We start from the raw sequence: 27,742 nt of genomic DNA, 5'->3' as shown, positions 1-27,742 counted from the left end.
GGGCGGAGGACAAGGGGTGGGCTTGACAACGTAAGAAAATAAATACAGGAATAAGAACATTGTTTCACATTTCACTGCTGGCTGAGTGAAAAACCACTTGCCAATATTTCAATCTCATTTAAAAGAGAAAACACGTAGTGTCTCAACAATAGGTAGAAAAGAAAAATAATCAGCATAGAAAGATAAAAATCAAGATGACAAAAAGCGGGGTGCCTGAAGACTGAATCAAGAGGACAAACACAACGTAACTGCCTCTGTTAAAAGGCTGTCACTCTCCAGACAAAAAAATAAAATCCAGCAATAAGCTGTCTGCAAGAGAGACAACCGAAACAGAAATGCACAGGAAGACTAAAAGTTACCCGTAAAATCTGAGTAGCTGAAATTCTGGAGTTTCAATGTTAAGATGAGGTAAAACATCATCCAAAGCAAAAACTATTACGCGTGATAAGGATGATATAATAAGAGGCGTGGTTGATAGCAGCGTGATTATATTGAATCTAAATGCTCTAAAGATAGAGCAAAATGTGTATGTACATATCTGCTAGAAAAATAAAGTAGAAATGATAAAAATATGATTAGAATTGAAGAACCTAATACTTCTTATCGAGTACACAGAACAAATTCAGAAACACATGAAAGAGCTAAATAACAAAACAAGGTAACATTACTGGTTGTGCGAACTAAAATAAAATCTTTAGCCCCCCCAGCTGATTGAGTGGACCCCTTCTTGGCCAAGGGGACCCCAGAAATACCTTAAAGCTGAGTTGCTGCAAGAGAAGGGAGGTCAGACATGCTTTGTCATGCCCCCCACTTCCTGGAGATGTCCTTTGTGATGCATTGCCAGGCCGAAGGCCATGCAAGACAGAGCTTAAACCACACCTGCAGGTCCTCAGTTTATCCAGCAGATCTCGTGAGTCTATGTTCGGTGATTTGTCTCTGAATAGCTTAAAACATTCCAAGCTTCATTTCTTTGACTAATTACAAATCGAAGAATCCTTAAAACCACCTGTAACCTGTAAACCCTTCAATTTGAGATGTCCTGCCTTTTTGGGCCGAACCAATGTACACCTCCCATGTACTGAGTTATGACTTTACGTGTCATTCCTGTCTCCCTGAAATGTACAAAACCAAACTGTTACCCAGCCACAGTGAGTCCACTTGCTCAAGGCTTCTTGGTTGTGGCTCTGGGCCATGGTCCTCAAACTTGGCTTAGAATAAACCTCTTTAAATTATCTTACAGAGCTTGAGTTAGTTTCTGTTGACGGTTGTTTTGGTGGGAATTAAACAGAATGAACAGAGAACACCTTTCATCTTCATATATTCATGGTATGTTCACAAAAGATCATTATATACAAAAGGTCTCAAAGAAAATCTTTGAGGTCTCAAAGAAAATGCAAAGGCAGAAATTACACTACCGTCTCTCCCTACATCAAGAGAAGAGAATAAGAACAAACAGAAACAGAACAAAATCTGTGAGAATTAAAATATATTTACCTAAGGAAGAAACCATCAAGAAGAAAGTCAAAAAGACAGTAGCTGTCTATTAAGAACATTCAGTTAAAAAACCTGGCTTTCAAAATCCACAGATGGTGATGAATAAGGTACTTAGAGAAAAGCATCCTAGCTTTAAATGCCTTTAGTATGTTAAAGGGAGAAAAGATGATGAACTAAGTATCTATGTTGTATCTTAGGAAAGAACCACATTTTTTTTTAAGAATGGGAAAAATATGGAAAAGTGAATGATAAAAGTTAAAGCAATGTATTTAGAAAAGACACTGCTATGCAAAACGTAGCTTATTCAATAAGGACTCTAAAAATGGGCACGCTCTGCAGGGCGCAGTGGCGCACACCTGTAGTCCCAGCACTTTGGGAGGCTGAGGTGGGAGGATCCCTCAAGCCCAGGAGTTTGAGGCTGCAGTGAGCTGTGATCACACCACTGCACTCCAGCCTGGGGGACAAAGTGAGACCCTGTTTCTAAAAGTAAAAAACAAAAAGCAAAAAACCCCACATTCAATGAATGAAAAGTGGGCCTCCTCATTTCCTTTTGATGAATGAAGCGGCATCTAAACAAAGAAAAAAAGGAAAAAAAAAAAAAAAGAAAGACAGAAAAAAATAAAAACCAGAGGTATAAGCTTGAATATATAGGACATTAAACATTTAAAGGAATACTACGCATCAATATGTTTTAGTGAATAGAGAAGCCTGAGAGATACAGACCAAATACACGTAGGTGAAATACAAACATTAGTGGAGAATCAAAATAAACCCACAGTGGAGAAAGAGACTAGAGAAGGAGATTCCCCAGCCACCCAGATCTGCTGGTTTTAGCGATGGATTCATTCAAACTCCCAAGGAATAAGTAATTCTCACATCACAGATTGTTTCCTGCTCTTGACTGCAGTGGTCAGCGAGCAGATCTACTCCATTAGGCAAATGTGATCCTAACCCTGAAACCTGACCAAAGAAACACATACAGAGTATAAACCAGAATTGCCAATGAGGCAAAACTTCTATACTGGCTTCCCGGGGAGGAGGCAGAGGCCCACCCAGTTTCCTGGGCGTCCCATGTGGAACCATGCTCGGTGCACTGGGTCCATGATGGTTTCTCTACTAACTGCTCAAAAGCAGCTTCCAGTAACAAGGTGGCAACAACCCATCAGAGCAGTCCCGCTGACAACCCTGAGGACACGGAGGCCCACCCTGTGCCCCGCAGGGGAGGGACTCTTAAATACACCGCAGGGATTCCCGAGCTTGTCAATGTGGCCATCTCAGTTAGAATCCCAATGACTTTTTATAGAATCTGGCAAAATGATTCTTGAATTCTTTTGGAAAAATAGGCAGAAAATGTATCAAAGAAAGCAAAACAGCGTATAATAGAATGCAAATGAAGCATGCAAAGAGGCCTTCTGAATTGTAGATGATTCTATAAAGACACGGTAATTAAAATGGTGTAGCATGACTACAAAATATAAGCAACACTTAACTGACTCAGACTCCAGTGCATACAGGGAGGCACTGTGTGTTAAACAATGGAGGTCGGAAACTTATTTATCGAATTACGTCCAGATGATCGAGGTGGGAAGGAAATAAATTTTAATAATTTATGTCTACATACTATGTTAAGATAGATATTATAAAACACAAAACTACAAAGAGACAGAACCTAACACTGTGGCTGTGTGGCTCTGAGCTGGTGGAACACGGAGGACGGAGTACAGACCTGGGGAGCCAGCGCTCCGTCTCAGCTGATTAACTAACACACGGAAAATCGTCATCACCAAAATAAGCACAAATGAAACAAGAAAACGTCTAGAACGTAATGACAAATAGTCACTATGTGTACTGCTCAAGGATCTGTAAAGGAAGATTAAAAATACCTGGATACAGGGGAAATCTCTGGACCTCCCTCTCAATTTAGCTAAGAACCTAAAACTGCTATAAAAAATAAAGTCTTAAAAAAAAACCCGCAAAAACCCAATGACTCAAAGGACAGACAGGAAAGGTCATGGTGAGGTAATTTGCATTTGAGAAAAAACAGATTGCAAGTGACTGTAGGACCCTGGGTCAACTTTCCTAACAGCCAAAGACGTGCACATTAAAACCAAAGGGAAAACTGCATTAAAACCTGCAAAAGTAAAGAAACTCACCCCATGAACAAATTTCAATGACCTCTGTGTGTTTATAATCCTCTTCCTTAGGCACCTACTTGACTTTCTGAGTTGTTTCCCAGAAATGGGGGAGATTCTGCCAAAGGGGCTGAGATTCTCAAGGAGGCCCTGGACAGACCTCCTGATGCCAAGACTCACCATCCCCACGACCTCCCCAAGGCACGTGGCCCCTGACCTCTGATCCCTGAGTCCTGGAGACGGACTGGAGGCAGCTGCTCCTGATAAGACGTCTGTCATTAAAAATCTCTCTCTTCCTTGGCAACCCTCCTTGTCTCAATAATTGGATCTTTGTGCTACGAGCAAAGCTGGACCTAGGCCGAAACCCCCTTGTGGTTTTGATAACAGTAAAATCTCCACAAACTGACCACCCGTGAACCTATGAGGAAGTCAGTATTCTCGTATGCTGCCGGTAGAGTTAGTGACGTTCTTTACAAGAGCAACTGAGCAAAACCTACCGAGAACCACGAGTGTTCATAGCACACGCTGCAGTAAGCCCACGTGCAAGAATGATTTCTCCCAGGAATTTTTAGCAAAGAAATTAGTCAGAAAAGGGACATATGTGCACAGTTCTGATAGTGTCATCTCTTAGCTTGTCATAACAAAAACCTGGAAACGGCTCCACGAGCAGAATTACAATTGTGGCTCGATAACTTGGCCTTCCTGCTTGCACCTGGCCTTGCAGTGAGGGTGGCTTCTCCATTTTTTGACTGAGACAGGAAGCTGGGAGAAGAGGAGACTCAGACCTAAAGCCAAGTCCCACAAGATACCCAACGTCCTCAAAATACACATGGGGAAGGCCAGCTGCCGCGCGGAACCACTGCTTCCTAGAGACCCCCGCCCAACAGGGGACCCAGAACGTCCCTGTTCTAGCCTGTGCCCGGGAGATGTCCACCAACTGGACGATGGATGAATGGATCCTGGGAAGTGGCTAACTGGGCCTGCAGGTGGGGTGAAGGTCAGAGTTAGGAAGGGACATCTGCTACCATCCCCCGGTGCACCGCCCAGGTGTTGCCCACCGAGCACATTGTCAGCGTCCTTCCCACTGCGTGCCTGCCCCCCCTTCCACGTGGACAGCCGGGGGGGCTGTCTGTGACGCGGCGAGGCCCAGTGTGAGCAAGCCTGGCCTGTGTCCCAGCACAGCCACTCCCGTGTGCACAGCCGGGACGCTGCAGCAGTGTGTCCACAGGGGTGGCGAGGGGGGGCCGGCGGCGGGACACAGCCCACCTGTCTGCTCTTCTGCTCACCCCGGGATCTGCTTAGTGTTGCCCCATTTCTGACCTCTTCCATGCCGACACACAGACCTGATTTCATCCCCAGACGGAGGAGGATGCAAAACGGGGCAGTTCGTCAGCGGGTGGGAAGAGACAGCACCGTGGCTCAGGCGACGCTCTGTGCTAAGTTACCACCGTGGCTGGGCAGCGTCTCTCCGTCCGTGCCCCCGCCCCCGCCAGAGGCTCAGCGCACTGGAGATAGGGGCTGAGGACACCCAGGGGGCCTGGGTGTGGAGGGGAGGCCAGCAGCCCCCTCACCTCCCCCGACAACGGCCCCTCCGCTGCTGGCCCCCACAGACGCATCTCCGCCGCAGCTGAGAAAGGAAGCTGGGCCCAGGGCCCTCAGCAGCCAGCCCGCCCGGAACCGCTGGGTTGGCGCTGCCGCCCAGAGCTCTTGGGCGGTTGCCTCGCTGCTCAGGCTGCTCAGCACGCCTGCTCCCCGGGGAGCGGGGCTCCAAGGCCCCCTGCTGAAACCCAGCCCCAGAGACCTGAGTGAAGGTAAATGAAACAGCTGCGGGGGCTCTAGGAAGGGCCTCAGGGGGTGTCCCCTGCCCCAGCCACTGCAAAGCACTGTCTATAACCCTTCCCCTTGGGGACGGAGCACCCCAGCTGATGTCCGTGCTGGTGGCAGGAGCCATGTCCTCAGCAGAACCAGCCTGGTGTCACTGGGAGAGCTGGAGTGTTTTCCCGGCATATCCCTGGCATATCCCCTACTCCGGCCTGGCCTGGCATCTAGGAGGACCCAGGTCCTTGGGCCTCTTCCTGCTCCTTCGGCCTCCCTACTGGGCTGGCAGTCACCCTGAAGGCCCCAAGAGGTCCAGGTTGGTAGCCAGACTTCCGTGCACCTGGGCATGTACTCTGGAGACACCTGGAAGGCTCCCCCTACCCAGGCGGGCAAGGGGTGGGGGAGTGGGCATCTCTGCCAGGTCTTCCCCCGTAAGACGTGGCTCTGTGCCCTGTGCAGACCCAGGGTGGACAGCCTTGGCCTGGGCAGCACCCAACCTCCCATCCTCTAAGGCCTGGCTGTGCTGGGCACCCGCCGTGGGTCCAGCCTAGGGCCTGGGGGCTTTTCTGTGGAACCCACACTCTCCCACCGGTATACACAGGGATGTCAGCACCATAGCCACTGGGCCAAGCACAAATGTGACTCAAAGGCTCATGGGCACATCGCAAGTTCCAGGACAGACGCCTTGATGGACAAGGCCCGAGGGTGCTGAAGGCAGCCCCGCCCCTGCTCTGGAAGCTGCCGGCTGCGCAGGAGGGACTTGGGCGGGGGGCCCCCATGCCAGGCCTGCGGACAGAGGCCACGCTGTGGGCAGGGCTCTGGCAATGGCCCATCCCGAGACCTTGGCGAGATGGGCCAAGCTCAGCAGGAACCCAGGGAGGACAACACGCCCGCCGGCCTGAAGGGCTCCCGTGATGTAAGAAGATGCCTCCCTCTCGGTTCCTGTTGAAACTCAAAACAAAAGCAGCTGTCCCGCCCCTTGCTGAGGTCTGAAGAATTTCCTGCCTTGACTCTTCACGGGGACACACAAAGGAGGCGCACAGGCCCAGGGCCGGCCACTGTGGGTCAGCGCCCGGCCCCCATTCACGGTGCTCCAGAACCCGGCGTCACGCTTGGTGCTCCGGCTCTGAGCAACGGCACCGTCCCCAGCGCTCCGAACGCTGGTCCTCTGTCCTTCAGTTAACCCGCGGGGCTGCGCCCTCCCTGGGGCCCGGACCCCTTCCCCGTGATCGGGCAGCTCCCCAGGCCAGGCCGGAGGCCCCTCCTTGCCCAGCGCAGCCCAGCTCCGACCCCGCGGCCCTGAGACCCCGGGCTGTGCAGGGAAGCTGTTGCGAGCCGAGGCGGCGCAGGCAGCGTCTACAAACCCGGAGGCTTCAGGGCAGAGGGAAGGAGGCGGCCGACTTGCATGAGGGTGAACGCAGGTTCCCTGGGGCCCGCTGAGCGCCCATGACCAGGCACGGCAGGCGCTGGCCCGGCCCCCGGCGTCTCCCACCTCTGACCCCTTTCCCCTGCCCAGGGTGATGCCTCAGTCCCTGAAGCTGTACAGGAAGGGGACGGGCAGAGGCGTCCCCAGCTTTTCTTGCCTGGATGGCAAATCCGACCTGTGGCATCTTAAAACCAACCTTCTGTAGCCGAGTCCAGGCATGCTGGAGACTCCCCCCTCTCCGCTGCCCTCCCTCCCCTTCCCCAACACCGCGGGAAGCTTTCCGGAGGCGGGAGTTCCTGTGACACCTTCTCCAGGTTCTCTGCACCTTCTTAAGTTAGACGGGCGTCCCAGGTAGTGCGCTGCACCGAGCTCAGTCTCCATCTGCAAACCAGGCTGCGGTTCCATGCAGTGGCCGCCTGGCAGTGACGGCCTCGCTGAGCTGGGTCCCAGACACCCGAGCACTGGAGAAAGGGCCCGGGAACAACCCCCGAGCCACGCTCACAACCACCCGGCGAATCAAAACGATGGGAGGCTGAGTGGGAGGCTCGGTCACAGTGGGGGCTGCTGGCGGCTGTAGACCTGAATGCAGACCTACGCTGGGCCGCTGTGGCCACAGGGCAAACTTTGACCATCACAGACCTTGAAAATGCAAAAGCAAAGAGAGCCCGCAGCCCAAGGCAGCCCACTCAAGAACGCCCACCGTCCTCTGGTGGGCTGTGGCCTGAATGTTCTCATCAGCCCTTTGCTTTCATTGGGGAAATTTTTATCTTTGAGCAATGACACACAGTGGTGATGACGAGTCCTTTTAAAATAATCTGATACTTGCATCCAGTCTCCTAAGTGAGGTGGGGCTCACGAGGTCCTCCAGCGGCTTTGATGCAAGAGGCAAAACTGTCAGGCCAGCACCTAGGGAGCTGGCTGGGGCGAATGCGTCCCAGCACTCCCCACTTGCTCCCGTGTGTGCATCCTGCAAAAGCCTGGCTCACGTTTGTCTGTGTCACTTGTGGGAACTGAGTCCCCTCTGACACAAAGCTGTTGTTAAACTAGACCTTCTCTGGTTTCAGAGAGCCCCGAAGCTTCCCTCTGCCACATTTGGAGCCACCTGAAGGCCCAGCCCAGGCCCCTAGGACAGCTGTGACCTCAGGCAGCAGGAGCGTGGGGCTCTGGCCTCAGTGGCTCTTGCCTTTGGAGTCCCCCGTGACCTTTCCAGGGCCCTCTTCTCTTCTCCTTCCACCCAATCACTTGGACGAGCTTGTCCACCCTGGACGCCAGACCCCGGACCCCGGACCTCCACTGCTCCAGGAGACCCTAGAAAGGCTGCCCTTGGCCCAAGCACCAGGCTCGGCGTGTCAATGCAAACAGACTTTGCCAGGCCCGTGGGACGCTGGCAGGGCTGAGATGGCACCTGAAAGCTGGCATCCGCCTCCCAGGAAGCCACACTTACATGAAGGCAGGGCATCCCTACACCTCCCCTGGGACCAGGAGGGAGCCACTGGTTACCAGGTGTGAGACCTGGGCAGATAAAGCAGGGATTACAACAGTTTTACCTCCTCAGACTGTTGTCACTTAAGTGAGACAGTATGTGTTAAGTGCTTAGCACAAAGCCTAGCTTGTAGTAAGTGCTCAGTAAATGCTTGCTATGATACATCTTTTTTTGGAATGAGGTAAGGGATAGTTGAACATTCAGTAGACGGTGAGGACACACGGATGGCTCTGGAGAAGAATTAATGTAGATTCAGGTAATATGAGGAAGGCTTGAGAAAAGGACCGTATTTAGAAGGGTACGGGCCCAGTGCACAGGGGAACTTCGTGCATGATGAAGGCGGCATCTCCGATCACTGGGGCAGAGATGGACTCTAATAAATGGGACACCTGGGTGGCCCATGTGGAGAAAGATAGAATTCGATTCCTAGTTCACACCATACACAAGAATAAACTCCAGATAGACCAGGGATTTGGGTGCAACCAACAGAGCCAGACAGGCTAGAGGAAAACACGGCGGGTTCCTCTCCAACCCTGGCGTGGAGAAAGGCTTTCTAACTCTGACTCAAACCCAGAGGGGATGAAAGTTTGATGGTTTTGACTGCATTAAAAAAAATTGCATGGCAACAAGAACACCGAAGTCGAAAGACAACCAGCAAACCAGGAGAAACTATCGGGTAACAATGCATGAGGGTGCTTTCCGTGCCCTGGTAAGGAGAGATTTCCAGGATGTAGTGTTAAGTGGGGAAAACCCACCAAAGTGTAAAAGAATGTAATTTGTATTCCATCCTTCATGTAAGAAAAAAGGGGATGTGAGAAAAATCTTGTTTTTGCAGAAGAAACAGAGGAAGGACAGAGGAGAACAGCTGCCCACAGGAAGCGGGTGGGAGCGGGTGGAAGGAAGAGGGAACGGCAGTTCTCCGAGCACACCTGTGAGCGGAGGGCGCTGACCTTCGGCCCCGCAGTGTGCCGTGCGTCTTCTGTGTCAACCTGGCCAGGCCGCAGTGCCCAGCGGTGCAATCACACGCGGGCCCAGGTGTTGCTGTGGGTGTTCCGGAGACGTGGGTGGCATCTATGCTCAGTGACTCTCAGTAAGGAGGTGACCCTGGGTGGTGTGGGGGGGCCCGTCCAGTCAATTGAGAGACCTCACTAGCAACTTAATTTCTTAGCAACTGAGAAATTCTGCAAGAGCGCTGCACCAAATTATCTTGAGGTTTTTTTTTTTTTTTAAACAAAATCCCTAGCAACCCTCCCCATCCTGTTTCCAGCTGTGCCGCCATGTGGCTCTGAGGATGGCAGACGCTCTTTGGCTCCAGTGCCGATTATCGCTATCCGCACCGAGCGCCGTCAGAAACCGTCCGAGGCTTCCGCTTCTGGTAACGTCACGTTGCTGCTTTTAGAGCATGGCTTGTGTCACCGGCTGCCTTCCCCTTGGCCTCGGTGGGCGCATGAGTCCCACCAATCCACACTCACTCAGAAAGCAGGCGGAGGGCGCCTTGCTCCAGGGCCTCCCCCTGCGCTTCCCTGGATCCCAATAAAATGCAGTCTTTAATTTCGACACAAATTACTCAGCTGAGGCAGAAGGCCAATTAGCCTAAAGAACAGGCTGTTCTGATTTTTGACAAGTCCTCCCCCCAGTTTCTAACTCCCGAGTAATTTCTCTGCTTACAAAATGAGACCCTGAAGTCTTAAAGAGGCCTTGAGTATGGCAGGGGAGGAGACCCCGCTGAGGGCACTGCCGGGTCCCCCAGACCACCCCGAGGGCTGGGGTGGAGTGGGGGCTCCTTGGTTAACTGTGTCCTCTCAGGGGCCTGCAGGGAGCACACGGCAGGTGGAGAAGAAAGACGGGGGCAGTGGTCCACCCGCTCCGTGAGAGACATGCCGGGGTCGGGGGCTCTGCGGGGTGACCATAGCGCCCAGCCTCACGGACGCTGCGGGTGGAAGGCCCGGCCATGGGCGTCCCCCACCCCCACCCCAGCCTGCGCCCCGTGGGGAGGGCCGTGAGTTCCAAGCAGAGATGGCCACTCCCACAGGGTCTGCCCAGGTGTGTCCTGGACCCTTGGGAGACACCAAAGCCAGTGTGCTGTGTGTGACCTTTGCTCGACTTTTCCTCTGGGACACCCTCCCCAGCACAGTCCCCAGCGCTCCCCCTCTCGGGGCACAGTCTTTGGAGGTACCAGGACCTGTGCACCTACTGTGTGTCATGCGCTGTGCTGTACACCTGTGCACAGGTCTGTCCGCGCGTTGCCACAGCTGGGAGGTGACAGCCCCCAGCTATGCGCACCCACTGCTGACCCCGCTTCTCACGCACGCGCTGAAGCAGAAACAAGGACTGGACGTGCCACCATCCGATTCCCGCTCCAGCAGGCGGAGGAGCCTGGGCCTGGTGGGGGACAGCCTCAAGCCCGCTGAGGCACACAGCGAGGGAGCCCCGCGGGGTGGGAAGAAAGGCCTCTGCGGGGGCAAGGGCAACGCAACCTAAACATTTGTACCCCCATAATACGCAGAAATAAAAATAAATAAAAAAAAGAAAGAAAGGCCTCTGGCAGGATGGCTGGGCTCAGCTCAAGGTGTCCTCGGTGGGGGGCTGTGGGTGGGTGGGAGGGACGGCCTTGGCCTGACCGTGGGGACCAGGGGAACTGGCAGGGATGTCCCCGAAGGCCAGGCTCTTGTCATGGAGGCGCCCCCCGAGTCAGCGACTCACCTGATGGTCTTGTCCCAGTCGCACCACAGGGTCTCCCCGACAGCCTCCATGTCCACCTTGAACTGGGCGAGGCAGAGCTCCCGGAGGAGGGCGCCGAGGTCGGCCTCCCGGCAGGCGGCGACCAGGGAGAGGAGATGCCCTGCAACAGAGGTGCCAGGACCGTGACCACCAGCCCCCGGGCCCAGCCAGGGGCTCCCACCCCCGAGCCCACCCCAGGAGCACGACCGCGACAGGGTCTCCGAGTGCTCCCTGGAGAGGGTGTCTGCAGCTCCGGCCAGATTCTCTCTTCGTCAATTATTCTGTGTCCCCACAGAGGCCCTCCCTGCCTGCCACAGGCTCCCTGCGTGTGTCCCGTTGTAGGTGACAAGCACCCCTGCCCCGAGATGGCACCGGGCACTGGCTCTTGCACGATCTCCTCATCCCATCAACCCCGATTGGTTTTCCTGACACCTCCACTTCACGGACGTGGAAACCGAGGCGGCAAGAACAACTGGCTAGGACTGAACCCAGGTCTGTGGCCTCCAAGCCCATGGCTGACCTGCCATGCCGCCAGGTGGCCCGGTGAGTGAGGAGTCCCTGGCCGCCGCTGTTCCTGTGGTACCGGGGGGCCAGGCCATCCAGCCCGGGAGCCACTGGCACGTCCCTGTGTCTGAATATTTGCTGGTTATAAACCAAGCTGAGAAACTGAAACACGAGCTGTGTCCACGCTCCCACCTCCACACACACACAGATCAAAAACGGCATGTCAAGCCGTGTGCCGCGTGTGATCAAAATCTGCTCATTTCCCCAAGCTTGCTACTGGCCCGGGGCAGGCGGGACAGCTTCCCCCTTGGTCCCTCCACCCACCTGGCCTCCTCTTTTGCTTTCTCAGCCTCCCTGTGGGGCAGCTGGGGGGGGGGTCTTCTGTTCAGGGTCTGGCTGCTGGCTGCCTGCTGCCCCGGGGCCCCTCTTCCCCCCACAGAGCACTCCAACCCCGCCCCTACCAGCCTGGCCCTTCCTCACTGCTGCAGGGGGCTGGGAGGCTCCCTGGTGGTCCTCACCAGACCAGACGCCGGGGACCCGTGAGTACGGTCACCAAGCTGCCCCTTGCAGCCCTGGGCTCAGGGAGCCCCCAGGGGCGGTGGCAGAGTGCCTCACCCCAGGGAGAGGCAGCCTTGGGCAGGCAGACCGGAAAGGGGGTTCTGGAGTCCCAGTCCCGGAACATGGCCCAGAGAGGGATGTGAACTCAAGTGTCCCCTTGGACTCTGGAGTGAAATGCAGAGGGACCGGGACTCGGGCCTCTCCCATGTGCCGGGCTCTTCACACAGCGGCCTCGCGGGTGCGTCTTATGGCGATCACCAATTCACAGGCGGCGGCGCTGGGGCTCCGGGGTTCGGAAACAGGCCCGGGGGCCACGGTAGGAAGCGGGTGGCGAGAGCTGAACTCAGGCCTTGTCTCCCGAGGCCCAGCGCCCCGCCCGCTCCAGCCGCGAGGCTCAGGACCAGGCGGGCAGCGGGCATCGCGGCAAAGGGCCTGACTGTCCTCGGAGACAGACCAGGGGGGACAGCGGGTGGGGGAGCTGAGCAGGGGTCGCAGGGAGGGGACAGGTGGCGGGGGCAGCGCTGTTCCAGGGCACAGCTCTGGGCTGGCGGCTGGAGGCGGGACGGGCGACCTCACACACCGCAGGCCCACAGCCCCAAGCCGGGCAGGAGAGCAGGGCAGCCGAGGCCTGGACGGGGCAGAGGTGACTCGGGGCTCGCAAGGAGCCAGACGTGTCGCATCAGGGAGAACAGGCGGAGAACGGTTCCCGGTTACAGGTGACAGCCGAGTAGCTGCCTCAGACGAAAGGCAAAGACGGACAGGAGCTCTAGGCATCCACGCAGGGCTGGGTGCCAGCCACGCACAGGGCCACGTGCTAAAGCCGGGACACGGGCAGCGCCCCCTGAAGACAGCCCCATGTGTGCCCTGCCTGGGCACCTCCAGGGGTCCCAGGAGGGGGAGCTGGCAGGGGACCCACCCCTGGCTGGAGCTGGGGCCAGGATGGCACACAGAGGCAAGAGCAGTCCCCCAAGGCACTGGAGGCTCTTGGGAAGGGGCAGGTGGCCCGAGACCACGTGCATCCACTGACTGTGCCCGCCCCCCTCGGGCAGGGTCAGAGACTCAGGGTTGAGGGAAGCTGGAGGCATTTGAGGAGGTATTTTCTGCTACCCTGGCGGGTAAGACGAGAACCCGAGGGGGGCTGCTGAGGGCTTTGTCAGCCCAGCCTGTGCCACGTTCCTTGGCAGGACTTCTGGGAGGACCCGGAGGAGAGACGGGAGCGGGAGGGCTGACTCGTGTGCAGACGACAGCTGTGGGCTTGACCGCACAGGCCAAAGCCGACACTGTGGAATTTCACAGCAATAAAAGTGAAACTCTGTGTTTAATTAAAAAATAAAATCCAAAACACATGCCCCCTCCCCCAGCATATGGAGAAAGAGGTGAGGCTGCAGGTCTGGGGTCTTCCCTGACAGCAGGCTGAGCTGCAGCCATCCTGTGCCCACCTGCCCTGGAGGGCAGCCCCACGGGCACAGACCTGCCCACCAGGTCTGGGCAGCGCTGGGCACTCTGGAAGCTGGGGTCCGACTCAGGGGTCCTGTCTGAGGAGGGACGCCGCAGGAGCATGGCTGGACAATGGTCTGGGCCAGGCCAGAGGACAGTCATTGCCCAGAGTGGAGGGCACCAGGGGCTGGGCAGGAAGAGGACTGGAGGCTGGGTACCCCCCAGGGCTCCTGAGAACAGGGGGGGTTTTAGCCTGAGAAGCTGGGGCGTAATGGTGGGTGGGGATGGGCCAAAGTGAAAGGCTGGCATAGGGGACGAGCTCCTCGGAGGAGCTCCAGAGGAAGGGACCCGCTGTCAGCCCATCCCTCAACACCAGCGAGAGTCCCCACCTCTGGCATTAGCAGCCCCCACTGGAGCGCTCGTCCCTTACCCCCCGGCTGCCCCTGCCACCTGGAAAGCCCAGAGGGCAGAAGAGCTCCCTCCCAGCTCTCCAGGGGCCCTCAGGAGCCTTGGTACCCTCCTGAGTTCACGCCACCTCCCGGCAGCCCACGTGTGTCCCCGCTGTGTCCACACCAGCACACGCGAGTACACCTGGGGCCAGCTGTGGACACACCCTCTACCCTGGGGCTTCCCGTCAGGGCAGGCTTGGGGAAGGGTCTTTTTCCGACACACCCCTAAGAAAGCCCACCTACTGTGGCCAAGTGAGGCACCAGGGGCTCATGGGGGCTCAGGAGGGCTCAGACACGGACTCGTCAGCTCATGGGAGGAATTCTAAGCCTCCGGTCCAGCCTCGGCTGGAAGGCTGTCCCTCTGTCTGTCCCTCACTGCTCCCCACCCAGGACGCCTTCCTCCAGTAAACCCCGGGCCCCAGTCCGACCTGTCCTTCTCCACTGCTGCCTCCTCCAAGAGGCCCCTGGCTGTCGCTACCCACGGGAAGCCCCCCCAGCCTCAGAGCCCACCCTGGGCAGGTAGACGCTTTCTTCTCTCGGAGCCCTTCGTGCCGCCCTCCCCCCCCACTCCTTCCTGACTCTGGCCTGCGTCCTCCCTGGTACCCAGCACCTCTGCTCGTTAATATTTGTCAGTGAACCAAGAAATAAGTGAGGCGGCCATTCCCAGCTGGGTGGACGTTCTGCAGGGGCAGTGTGGCAAGCGGCCGCAGGCTGTCCCTGGGGGCTCCCCTCCTGCTCTGGAAGAGTCACGAAGATGAACGTGCATCTCTGTGCCCAGCCAGCGTTCTCGCTGCATGCAACTGCAGCCAGCTGTGAGCCGTGGAGGACTCCGGGATGAGGACCCTGGTGGCTTCCAAGGCCCCGGGGGGTTGGGGAAGCAAGAGCTGCACAGCCGCCCTGCAGAGCCAGTCCCCAGGGGCCCAGCTGCCTCCTCCGGGGGGGTCTCCAACAGACAAAGGGAGTGGTGGGGGCCAGAAAGAACGACACTGTCCCCTCCGCCGGGCTGGGATGTGCTCCGAGGGGGAAGTCCCCCAGGCCACAATGCTGCCTGTTAAGGCCGCGTCCCTGACACATTCAGGTCAATCTTCTCCTGCTGTCCTCCGGGCTGTGGAGAACAGCCGCCTGCCCCCACACCTGCCGGTCCCGTCTCGCCCAGCCAGCTCTAGCTCCCCCCAGCCGTGTCCCCTGCCGCCCTGGCCTCGCTGCCTTGGCCCGGCCCCCGATGCTGCCTCCCCTGCCTCTCTGAGCCACCTCTGCCTCCCCAGGGCAGGACCTGACGTGCCCAGCCCCACCCATCCCTGCTCTTTCTCTCCTGCCCTGGCGGAGCCCAGAGTCCTATGGCTGGGACAAGGCCAGGGGAGCCGTGCAGAGGAATCTGGAAACCAGGTTCAGTTTCAGATACGGGAGAAGAACAGATAGTTTTTCTTAAGCAAGCCAGATATTTCTTTCATTGGAGAGAGAGGAAACATCGCAGTTTCAAAACTGAATAAAGTTGCCAAAAGTTTTTAAACCAGCCGCTTGGGGCCAGATGGGTTCCATTCCTGTGATGTAAATGTAATCATTCATGACTCGTGTCTTTAAAGAGCTGTGTGCTGAGGCAGCCTTGCTCCCTCAGCGTGTTCAGACAGGAGCCTTCCTTGGAGTTGTGCATAATTTAGGAATTTGCTGGTGCCTGGGGGAGCTCAGAGAAGGGGCTCCTCTCCCTGCAGGAGAGGAAAACAGCCCTGAGATGACCATAAATAGCTGCGGCAGAGGTGGGGGTCTGTTCAGCAAAGGAGGCGGCCAGCCCCCCAGGGGGACCCAGGACACGGCCCACCAGGTATTTGGGTTTTCTAAGGAGACGGGCGCAGAGGAGCTCAGGTAGCAGGTGTCAGATGCAGCAAACGCACTTTATGCTTGTGGCTGGCCTGTGCCTGCCATTGGCAGGGAAGGCTGACCCTACTGTTGTGCATTTTACGTTTGCAGAGAAAATCTCATGCCCTGCCACTGTCCTCCACCGGGTCGGGGTGGGGTGGGGTGGGAAGCTGGGGCCGTCACCCGCCAGAGCAGCCTGCTCACCCTGCACTGTTGGGCCTCCCCTGCTGTGCCAGCCACACCCAGAGCCCGGGAGCAGCTGCCCCCCCACCCCCCGACCAGAGGAGACCTCTCTACCTCTGGAGCAGTGGTTTCTCTATCTGTGAAATGGGGACCTCCCTAACCAAAGGGGCTTCCAGAGGACGCTTCCATGGACTGATCCTACTCACAACCAGCAGCCTGTCCCTGCGGGGTTTTCAATGCCAGCCGTCCTTAGCAACTCACAGGACACTTGGGCCCTGGCCCTTGGAACTTGGCCTGGTGGGTGGCGAGCGGTGGGGGAGGGAGGGGCAGTGGCAGGGGCCAGCAGGGGGAGATGACCAAGGGCACAGGATGCTTTTGGAGGTGGTGGATGTTCACTTTCTTGAGTGCGGTGAGGGTGTCACGGGTGTAGACATACGTCAGAACCTTTCGAACGGTACACTTCAAATTTATTCAGTTTATTCTGGGTCAATAGTATGTTTAAAGATAATAAACGGGAAGGCAATGTCAAGAGTGGGCTGAGTGGTGATCACGCATGGTCCTCATTTCTGCCCTGTGCTCCTCTGAATGGCCCATAGGTTAAAAACCCACATATAGTCTGCAAACGTTACCTCTGTACTCCGTGCGCATCTTCTCTTTGCTCTGCAGTGTCTTGCTGCAGCCTTGAGTCATTTCCTGCTCACCCAGCTGAGTGAAAACCACCCGCTTCCCAGGACTCCCCTGGTAACACCCTCTTGGGAGCCAAATCCCCAGGAAGCTACATGCCATGGTTCAAACAGGCTGCTCTCAGCCTGCTTTGAAAAAACCAAGAACAACAAACTGAAAGAAAACCAGCATCTGCCCAGTAAAACTCCTATTGAACCGTCAAGGCCCCGTGAACCATCGCCTCCTCGGCCCAGCACAGCACATGCCCCCTCAGCTGAGTGACTGCCGTGGTCTGACTGTGAGCAGCAGCCCTTCACATGGCCAAGTGCAGGATCCCAGAGCCTGTGCCTCGTGCCAGGAGATGTCCCACCCCCCGCCAGGGGCAGCTCTCTACCTTCCACTGCCGCTCTGCTTCCGGAAGCTCAAAGGGTTTGTCTTGATGCCTTCACCTTTCCTCAGCCGGGCTCTCCTGAGATGGTTCCTGCCAAATGTTCATTTGTCTCCTCTCAGTGGGTTTTGGTGCCACGTGACATGACATATCACATTCTGGCACCTTTTGATAGCATGTCTCTACCGAAAGCCACCACGTATTCCTTCTGGACGCAGGGTGGGTATGCATGGATGGAGCGCAGGCTGGAGTTCAGGTTGGGTTCCGGATCGGGTTCTAGATCAGGTCCACACCAATTCCAGAAGACGCGTTGCTCCATTCCCACCACCCCACCCAGGATCCTGGCGGGGCAGGACCGAGAGAGGCTGGGGACGATTCTTCCAGAGGACCAAAGTGCCCAGGCCCCAAAGGGTTTGGGGGTGGAGGACCCTGGAGCTCCCCAGCCCAGCAGAACACCCAGTCCTGCATCCCCGGTGGTGGGTTCTCCTGACCCCTTTGGCCACCACTCTCCATCCCTGGTGGGCAGCAAGATGTCTGTGCAGCCCCCGGCGACTGCGGCTCCCCATGTGGCCACCTGGTCTGTTCCAGGTACTATAGTGCCTGTGTGAGGGGCCAACGATGGCCTGGTGTCCCCCACGTGGCTCCCTGGACGTCTCCCCACTGTGGGGCTTTCGGATTTTGCTCTCTCTGCCTCTGCTCCATCCACGGCCCCGTCTCCCCAAGAGGGCCGCTGGCCCCGACCCACAAGATGTTCTCCATCCCCGGCAAGAACCTCTGGTTCCAGCTTCTCAAGCCGACACCCTCTGGACGGTGGAAGGCAGTGAGCGAAGGGGTAGGTCCTCCTGGGCCCGGGCCGTTCACCTCCTGCTCACACAGCTGCTAGCCCAATAAGGACTTCGCCAAGCAGATTCTCCTTCCGACCGTCTGATTTTGATCCTCCCCGCCAGCTGCAGACCGGGGCAAGGCACCGCGTTCCAGCCTACTGTCCCCTCGCTCGGGCCCAGAGGTGCCTGCTCTGTGCTGGACGTGGGGGGCCTGCGCACAGCTCTGTGGCCCTTCCTCGTGTCCTTGCTCCCCACTTCCACTGGGAATGCCCCCCACTCGGATCAGTGTGGCAGCCTCCGCCCTTGCCTCCCACCTCCTGCCCACCTGGTGACAGACCCTCGCCGTGCACAGGGGCCCTCCCCACCTGTCTCATGCTCCTCCCTGGCCTGGGTCCTGCCCACAACGCCACTCACTAAAATTCTACCAGGTGATGAATGGCCCCTCACACCTGTTAGGATGGCTACTATCAAAATAACAAGTTCTGGCGAGGATGTGGAGAAATTCTTCTCTTTTCTTTTCTTTCTGCTCAGCTCTCCAAGGCTGGCTTCCCCGCCGCACACTGGGAGTCCGCAGCACGACCGAGGTGTCGTCACGCAGGGACGTGGAGGAATCTAAACCCTGTGCGCTACTGGTGGGAACGTAAGATGGGGCGGCCATCGTGGTCACAGCACGGCGGTCCCTCAGGAAGCTAAACGCAGAATCACGTGCGATTCAGCAGTTCCACTTCCGGGCGTGTGCCCACAAGAAGGGAAAGCAGGGTCCCAAGGAGAGATCTGTACACTTGTGTTCACAGCAGTCTACGGATAAACAAAATGCTGTGTATACACACAGTGGAATATTGTCTGTCCTTCAAGAGGACAGAAGTGCTGACCAATGCTACAACATGGATGAATCTTAAGGACGTCATGCTCAATGAAATAAGCCAGTTACGAAAGGATGAATGCTGTGTGATTCCACTTACATGACGTCCCCAGAGTAGTCAGAATCACAGAGACAGAAAGTAGAATGTGGGTGCCAGGGCCTGGGGGCAGGGGAGAAGGGAGGGGTCATGTTTAGTGGGGACAGAGTTTCAGCTTTGCAAGACAAAAAGAGTTCTAGAGACGGATGGTGGTGACGGTGGTTGCGTAACGATGTGAATGTATTAATGTCACTGAACTGTACACTTAAAAATGGCCAGGATGGTAAACTTTACATTGTGTGTACTTTACCACAGTTAAAAATAAAGTTAAAAAGCAATGAATGGGACAAAGAAGGTTATGCTATGAGAAGTTGACCGGACATGGTGGCTCACACCTGTAATCCCAGCACTTTTGGGAGGCTGAGGTAGGAGGATCGCTTGAGGCCAGGAGTTTAAGACCAGCCTGAGCAAGAGTGAGACCCTGTCTCTACAAAAAAATAGAAAAATTAGCCAGGCATGGTGGTGCACGCCTGTAGTCTCAGCTACTGGGAGGCTGAGGCAGGAGGATCGCTTGAGCTCAGGAGTTTGAGGTTGCTGTGAGCTGTGATGATGCCACAGTACTCTAGCCTGGACCAGACAGCGAGACTCTGTTTAAAAAAAAAAAAAAAAAGTCACCATGCAGCTGTATTCCCTGCACCGAGCATACAGGAGCACAAACACAGGGAAAACTGACAGACTCTCAAAAGCAGTCTGAGCTTTTGACATGACTCTCATAGATCTGGACGACTAAAATAAATAAGGATACAGAGGACGACATGTTGTAATTTAATATGCTGACTGGAATCGACAGATAAAAATTCCACACTCTTCCCGTGGGTTTATGGGACATTTACAAGAGGAAAAATGTGTAAGTCCAGGGAAGAACCCACAATACATGCTGAGTACAGTTGTGGTCCGTGATCTGTTCCCCGACCACTGTGCAATAAAACCAGCGATGAGCACTGGGGAAGAAACCAAAAAGCCTGAGCCACTAGGATTTATAAACCCTTACCTCCTAAAAATTCATATGTAAAAGAGGAAATAGAAACCACAAACACAGAAAATCCAGAACATATCAACAATGGGCATGAGACAGACAAACACTCAGGGGATGTAGCCAAGATGCCAAGCAGAGGACTGACAAGCACCTTTCATTTCTAAACAAGAAAGAACAAAAACAAACAGATTAGGCATTCAAGGAAAAAAGCAGAGTAAGTCAACTCAGGAACTGGGCTTTTGGTGGTGGGGAGGGGGTATTAGTAACAGAGATTAGTCACTGTCCATTCAGATCAAGAAATAACATGAAAACAGCAATTCACAAAAAGGACAACTGCCCACGAATGCAGAGAACTAGAGAAATAAGATAATTGTGCATATAATGACATGTCGGATAAAGTGGACATGTTGGTAGGAAAATATAAAATAACATCCTCACTATAAGACAAAGAAAACCCAAGTGGACCAATAACTGCACAAGATACTGAAAAGGTTGCCAATTATCCTCACTGCCAAGAAGGGCCTGGCCCGAATGGCTTTGCGGGCGGAAAGGAAGACCCTTTAGAGCTCGGCGGAACTGCTCATTCCGAGCAGCTGACCGTCCCCGCACAGAGGGAAAGAATAAACATCCACACATTTCTCTTGGGAAGAAAACTCAATACTGGAAATAAAACCCACAAAAGAAAGTGCAGAGCAGTCTCACTTAGGAATAATGAAGCAAAACTCAAAGTAAACGCTCATCAGCGGACGAGGCTGCCCGGGGACGTAGGAGCAGCCCATTTATCCCGGAAACTCAGGACGAGTCCCGGCGCCTGCTCTTCTCCACCAGTGCCAACTCTGGCCAGCCACGGGGACGCAAAACTAGGCAAGTTGCTGCGTGTGATACCAGATGGTTCTTCCTTAACACGATGAAAGCGTACTTCACACGTGGAGAGGAGATGCCTTCCCCATCCCTCTCCTACCCTAGCCCCACCAAGACTAAAGAGGCATCTGGCCCCAAAGGAGAAAGACGGAAGGCTTCAGGCATTACAGTCGGCCCTCGACCCACAGGGCTGGAACTGCGCGGGTCCACGTATATTTGGATTCTCTTCCACCTCTGCCACCCCTGAGACTGCAAGACCAACCCCTCCTCTTCCTCCTCAGCCCACTCAACATGAAGACGAGGATGTAGATTCTTTATGCTGATCCACTCCCACTTAATGAATGATATATTTGTTCTTCCTTACGATTTTCTTCATAACATTTTTTCTCTAGCTTACTTTATTGTATGAATACAGTACATGATACACGTATCATACAAAATATGTGTTAGTCCACTGTTTATGTTATTGGTGAGGCTTCCGGTCAACAGTAGGCTACTGGCAGTTAAGTTCTGGGGGAGTCAAAAGCTATACAGGGCTTTTTGACTGCGGCGGGGGGTTAGGTCCCCTAGCCCCCGTGTTGTTCAAGGGCCAGCTGTACTGCCACGTGTCTGCAGCTAAGGGGGCAGCTGCTGTCACTCCCCTACTCAGCAGTGAGCTGCTCTCCACCACAGCAAGACTGGAAAACAAAGCAAAATAGTGTGTCAGCACTGGGGGGAAGATTACTGCTGGTTACAGATGATCTAATGACCTGTCTGAAGAAGCCAAGGGGGAGAAACTCTAAAACAAGAAACAAGCACTGCTGGTAACAAAAAGAGCACAGGGAGATGACAGTCAAAACCAAATACGGAGAGCGGCTTTCCTACAGTCCAGCAATGACCAGCTAAAAATCAAACTGGGGCTAAATATCCCACTCACAGTAGCAGCCAAAACCCGCCGGGTTCCCAGACACCGAGCGAGTGATCCGCAGGAGGAACGGAACTCCCCAGGAAGGGCCTGGATGAAGACGTGGGGGTGGAGGAACAGACTGCTGTTTCTGGAGCAGGTGGGCTTTATTGAATCTTCCCTGACCAATTGATAAATTCAGAGCAATTACCATTAAAAAATCCCAAAAGATATTTAGCAAATGATTTACAAAATGCTAGAAAGTCAGGATAAATCCCGAATGAATCAAAGGTTTGCTCATTTCAAACCGTAAGGCAGCGGAGGAAACCCCAACAGACACGCTCTCTGGTTTTACCTCCACCAGGTCGCATTCCTGCCGCTGCTTTCACGCATGACCCTGCCGCGTGCCAGCTGCCCCCCACCCTCGCCAGCCAAGTCAAGGCGCTCACTGGCGCCTGGGGCTGGTCTCTTTCCTTGTCCTCCCTGGCCTCCCGCCGAGAGCCCAGGCCAGTCTCCTTCCACTCTCACGGGCTGCCCTTTCCGTCCAAGGCTGTGACATCATCTGGACACTGATGCCGCCCGAAACACCTCTCCTGGCCACACCTCTCTCCTGAGCCCTAGATCTGGACGGACACCTACCTGCCATCGTCGCCTGAATGTCCACAGGCAACACCTAACCCCATGAGGCTGCCGTGGATGGGGCTGCCAGATGCAGCGAAGAAAATTACAGGCTGCCCTGTTATGTCTGAATTTCAGAAAGACAATTTTTTTTTGTTGTAAGTATGTCCCAAATATCGCATGAGCCACGCTTATACCAACACAACTTGCTCACACCGGGAGCCCTTCCCCAGCCTGTGCTGGTCCCCTCCGCCCCAGCACCTCCAGCCCGCGCTGGGGGCCAAAGCCCAGGCTCTCTTACACCATACGTCCCATCCCGTCCCCCACTTTAATCTTCTCTGAAGCTTTCCCACTGCCCTTGGAAAGAGATCTGAGTGCTCAGAGGAGCCGTCCCTTCTCCAGCACAAGCCTTGGCTCAGAGTCCTCTTTTCTACCATGCTTCAGTCAAAAAGGCTTCCAGAAACTTCCAGGAACCAGCGCCTTTGCACAACCATTCTTGTATTCTGGAGCATGCTTTCCAAGCTCCTCACCTCCAGCTCTGCGTCCGTCGCCTCCTGCATGAATGACACCAGTATACGCACTGTGTGTACTGCCCGCAGGGCTGCCCGCCTCGGCACTGGGGACAGACATTTGGGGCTACGTCATTCTCTGCTGGGGGTGGCCCCGTGCTGTCCAGGACGTCCTATAGCAGGAGGCTGCTCAGTGGCACCCTGGCTTCCACCCTTCCCAGTCATGACCCTATGTGGCCACCCGTGTGACATGACAGAAGTTTCCAGAAGTGCATCTGCCCACCTCCCCACCTCCCCTCTCACAAATATCTCCTCTAGAGGGGAATGAGACCTATGCAGTGAGAGCCACCGTGGGCATCGGTCGCCACATGTCTATTGAAGGGACTGTGCTTTCTAGACCTCTGCTCCCCACGACGTGGGCTTTGCCGCGGGACACAGGCGCTGCTTTCATTCCAGCAGTACCTGGCCAGAGCACAACATGGCAGTTGTTATTTTGCAAACAATGCCTTGGTTGGGCAAATTGCTGGCTTTATCCCCCCAGGTGGAACTTGGCTTAGGACAAGACTCCCTGAGCCCTGTGTGGGGGTGCGTGGTCTTGGGGAACGTGGTCAGCGCTGCCCAGGTCAGCTGTGCCTGGGCCCTATGTGTGAGCCAGCCCTGGGCCATAGGCCGCTATCTCCCTGCCCCCTTGGTTTCAGCAAACTCTCAGCCAACTCCAGAGCTGCTGTCCAGGGTCAAGGCACAAGGGGGGGTGACGCCAATGTGGCACAATGAGGGCCCTGGTGGGGGCATGCAGGAACACAGAAGGGCCACCTGCCTCAGCGATGGCAGGAGGGGTGGGAGGGCAGGCTTCAGGGAGGCTGGGCAGCTGTCTGGGGAAGGGGTGACCTTGGTGGGCTGTGGGCAGAGTAGACACTGGGCAGGGCGGGACATGTGGACGGCTGGGGTTCTGGTCCCAAAGAATCCACATGCGGGGAGGGAGGCACTCTTGGAGCAAAACAAGGCATCACCATGAGATCTAGTGAGGATGTAAAATAAAGCTGACTGTGTCGCCCAGGCCCACAAGTCCCCGCGCCCCTGCTGACACTCGCCAGTGGGTCCCCACGCACCCTGCTCCGACAAAGCCACTTGGAATCCATGGTTTAAGCAATGATTAAAGTGTTGTCTTTTGGATGTCAAAGAAAATACTGACATAAAGCCATCTTAGGAAAAAAAATCTTTTCCCTGAACAACAATAATGCCATTATGCTAAATGAATAAGGTCTTATTTAGGTCAGGAGCCCTCCTGTGGCGGCCAAATTGACATAATCCTCCTCACTGAAGAGAAATGAGTCCTCTAGCAACACTGCCCAGCCCGGGCTGTCCTGCCCTGGAGTGGGGAGGGCTGGGGACAGGGATCCCTGCAGGGGCTTCATGGCGGGGGCGGGGAGAAGGCGAGCAGGGCACGGGCACCTCGCTGCAGGGGGCTGGGAGCAGGGCAGAGCCCTGCTGGCGTCATCTTTGCCTCTTTGCTTGTCACGAAGAATCTGGAGTGCAGAGGCTGTGGGCACACGGGTCCCACGCAGGTGCTGGGGCCACAGGGGCCCTGCAGCCTCGGTCACCCCTTCTCCCTTTCCTGGCTCCTCCTGTCTTCTCAGCTGCAGCGTCCCCTCCTTCAGGTCTCCCAGTCCCCAGTGAAGTAAGGGGCTCTTGGGCAGGATTCCCACAGCCCCCCAGGGGTGCTCTTAGTAGAGCCCCCTTAGCCCTGCTGTCCACCAGGCACGGTCCCTCCAGGGGACAGACACCCAGCTCAAACGTCACATGTGATGGGCTCATGTGACTGAAAAGGGTACCCCACAGGCTGATCTAGGGGCTCGAGAGCTGTCAGGAGCCCTCTGTCCACGTCACGGACAGGTATTCCCCCGTGGCTGGCAGGACAGGCTCTGGCAGCCAACGCTCAGATCCAGCCTGGAGGAAGGACAGTTTTCCCCCCGGCTCCAGCAGAAAACTGACTGTTCAGCCTGGGTCCCATCTCCTCCTTGGGACAATCCCAATGGCCATGCCTGGGTCAGGGCCCACTGAGGGACAGCCCACCATGCCACATGGACTCTGGGCCTGAGGGAGGGGCTCAGCACTGGAATTCACACTACACGTGGCACCCACATCACACTCTCTGCCAGATGCCAGTTTTAACTGATTAGAAGCTATGAAATTAGTTCATTCTTGGGGGGGAAAAATAAGAACAGCTTTTCCAACTAGCTATTTGCCTCAAGTAAGGATTCCACCTAAAACATTTCCTTGTTGTGCTGCTAAACACCATTTCCATTGTGGATATAAACCTTCTTAATAGCCCTGGCCTCAGACTGACAATACACACACTGACAGGCATGTGCCTACAGAAGGAAGACAAAAATCCAGAAATTTCTTCCTGTAGCTAAGCACACAGAGAGGGTAAACAAACACACTGAGTTGATTAGCAAATAAGAGTTGTCAGATTTGGACTTCAGGATTAGAACTGTGTCCAGATTTAAAAGCGCGGGGCGATGTGAAGCAGTCACATACATTGCATTTCCTGTGATGTCTCAGTCATTTCCAGTTATGCGCGTATTTATAAAAAAGTCATATTTCAATAAATATTACATTCAAGAAAACCCCCAAAGCTACCAGCAAGGCAGCTAAGGCAGGCATGCGTAGGACCAGCGACTGAGGAGGAGTTCAAACAGGACAGCACCAGCGGGCACTCCCCAAGTGAGGATGGGCTCAAAAAAACAGGAGCTTGCAATGCAGTCATCATAAAATAATCCTGGCTCACCTGGAAATGTCCTTCTTTTCTGGTTGATGAAAAATTTTTCAGTGGCTATCTATAAAACTTTTAAAATGCATGTGGTCGTATCAGAGTCTTCTGTAAAGAGAAGACTATATAGGGTGCTTAGAGAGAAAAGAATTACAGGTATAGTGAGATTTAATAACTGCATAAGTAAATATCTTGATTGTAAAATTGTCAAAGATAAATTCTTAAACCTGTGGACTAGCACACATTTAAAAAAAAAAAAATTTCACATTGCCATTCTGGGTAGCAAAATCTTCATCACCAAGGAGATCTGGCTAGTGCTACAGCTTGGAAACGAAACAGCATGTGCTTGGTAATTCTACTAATTACAGCTGAGCTCCAGTGACATTAATTTACTGATAACCTCATAAAGTTGTGTTTGTTCTTCCAAGATATAACATTAGCCAGACCCCTCAGAATAATGTTAAGATTACAGGACTTTGGACTTTCAGAAGAACATGAATTGTTTTCTTGGTAAACAAGGAAGGTCTTTATATGTGATCCAGACATAGTGTTTTATTTACATAAGCTTTAGAGGGTGCAGCCTCTGGACACCAGTAAAGAACATTTATTTATTTGTTTATCTGTTTTTTTTTTAAAAAAATTACACAACCCAGCTCCCCGCCTTGCTAACAGAGAAATGTTTGTTTCTTAGGAAACGAAAACAGTAAAGGCTTTGTAAAGCCACACGGACCCTAACACAACAGAGGAGAATAAAATTATTATAAGATTTTGCTTTTCACATAACTTTAGTCAACACTTAGGTTATATTCTCTTGAAGCCGACCGAGGCTTTTATGCAGCTCTGATGCTCCTTAGAGAGGTTTATAAATAGGGGCCAGGAACCTCGTGGTTCTGGTAAAGCCCTCTGCCCCTCTCCTAGGTGTGCCTGGGCAACCCCCACCGACAAGCCACCTTGCCATGAGCTGCTTCCCCAGCTGCAAAAACAGTGCTGCTGGTCCCCCTTCACCAGGGCCAGCACCCAGAGGGACCTGCGCAGCAGGTGTCTCTGACCAACACCTCCCTCTTGGGGAAAGGTCACAAGTACCACAAATCACTGCAGGGGTCCTCCGCCGGCACTGGGTTCTCCCACTCATGTAACCTATTTAGTTTTCATTAAAAGGTAGCTAAATACACGGAATAGCTAAAACAGTCTAGAAACGGTCTCGACTTTGCATTTTATGAAGATATCACAGACAATGGAAGTGAAGAGGACAATTTCTTGCTAAATCCGCTGCAGGTTACTGCTTCTCTACTGGGTTGTTTATCATCTCGCTCAAAGCGGAAAGCCGAGCGTGTTCTCTCCGCTTACCAAGGGCCCCCGTCCCCCTTTAAATTTCTACTAGCCAGAAGTGCCAAGTTAACAAGCAAGCAAACAAACCAAAAAGCTGTGGAAACGTCCCTGAAAAGGAAGACAGCTGGCCTCATTTCTGCAAAGGACATCATTTACAAATAAGCAATGCTGCATGCGACAAAGAGTTTTTTCAATTTTAGCTCATTTCCAGGTCACTAGACTATGGTTCTGATTCCCGAATACTGTACTAAATCTGCAAGGTGGCTGCTTCAGATTTATCTAACGTGATAGCCCAAGGAAGCCTGAGCCGGCAGAAGAGGTGCGGGGCAGGCGGACCCGCGCCTTTCGGAACGCCTGGCTCTCCTGACGTCCCCAAAACGGTCCATTTTCCCGACAGCTGGCGCAGCCCCGTGCGAACCCCCGCCTGCCCTGAGCCGCGGGACCTCCTGCCCGGAGCCGGGGCCTCGGCTGAGCGGCCGTGTGGACCCCTCCTTGCCGCTGACCCCGCACTGCGAGGCGGCCGCTCGCGCTCAAGGGCAGGGGCCCGTGCGCTCGCGGCGCCCGCCCTCCACCGCCCTCCCCTCGAGGACGCCAGGCGGGGAGCCGGAGCTCATCGGGGACCCCTACTCACCCAGGAGCAGCCAGAGGCCGCAACGCGGGAAGCCGCGCAGGCCCCGGGCCATGGCGCGCAGCCGAGCCGAGCCGAGTCCGTCCGCAGCGCGCCCCGCCGAGGACTAAGCCTGCCGCGGCGCCCGCCCGAGGAGACGCGCCCGGGGGCGGGGACGGGCGGGAGGCGGCGGCCGCGCCCGGCCCACTGTGGCCGTACGGGCGGGTCGCGTGGGTCCGGGGCTGGGCAGACACCGGCCGGCCCGGGGTGCTCGGGGGCGGGAAGACGCTGGG

The 27,742-nt window shown here is 55.0% G+C and overlaps 1 protein-coding gene across 1 annotated transcript in view; it reads right to left on the bottom strand.

Moving 5' to 3' along the window:
- Nucleotides 1-27,533, bottom strand: part of RAMP1 (receptor (G protein-coupled) activity modifying protein 1) — a 45,909-nt gene extending 18,376 nt beyond the window's left edge. The window contains exons 1-2 of the mRNA XM_012648838.1: nt 27,474-27,533; nt 11,057-11,195 (exon numbers count right to left, since the gene is read on the bottom strand). Coding sequence (XP_012504292.1) covers nt 11,057-11,195; nt 27,474-27,525 — 191 coding nt within the window. The 5' untranslated portion in view covers nt 27,526-27,533. The remainder of the gene's footprint in view (nt 1-11,056; nt 11,196-27,473) is intronic.
- Between the last annotated feature and the right edge of the window lie 209 nt (nt 27,534-27,742).

Source organism: Propithecus coquereli, unplaced genomic scaffold (genome assembly GCF_000956105.1).
Source record: "Propithecus coquereli isolate 6110/MARCELLA unplaced genomic scaffold, Pcoq_1.0 Scaffold295, whole genome shotgun sequence".
NCBI lineage: Eukaryota > Metazoa > Chordata > Mammalia > Primates > Indriidae > Propithecus > Propithecus coquereli.
The sequence above is the reverse complement of the archived record's forward strand: the minus strand, read 5'-3'. Positions and strand labels throughout refer to the sequence as shown.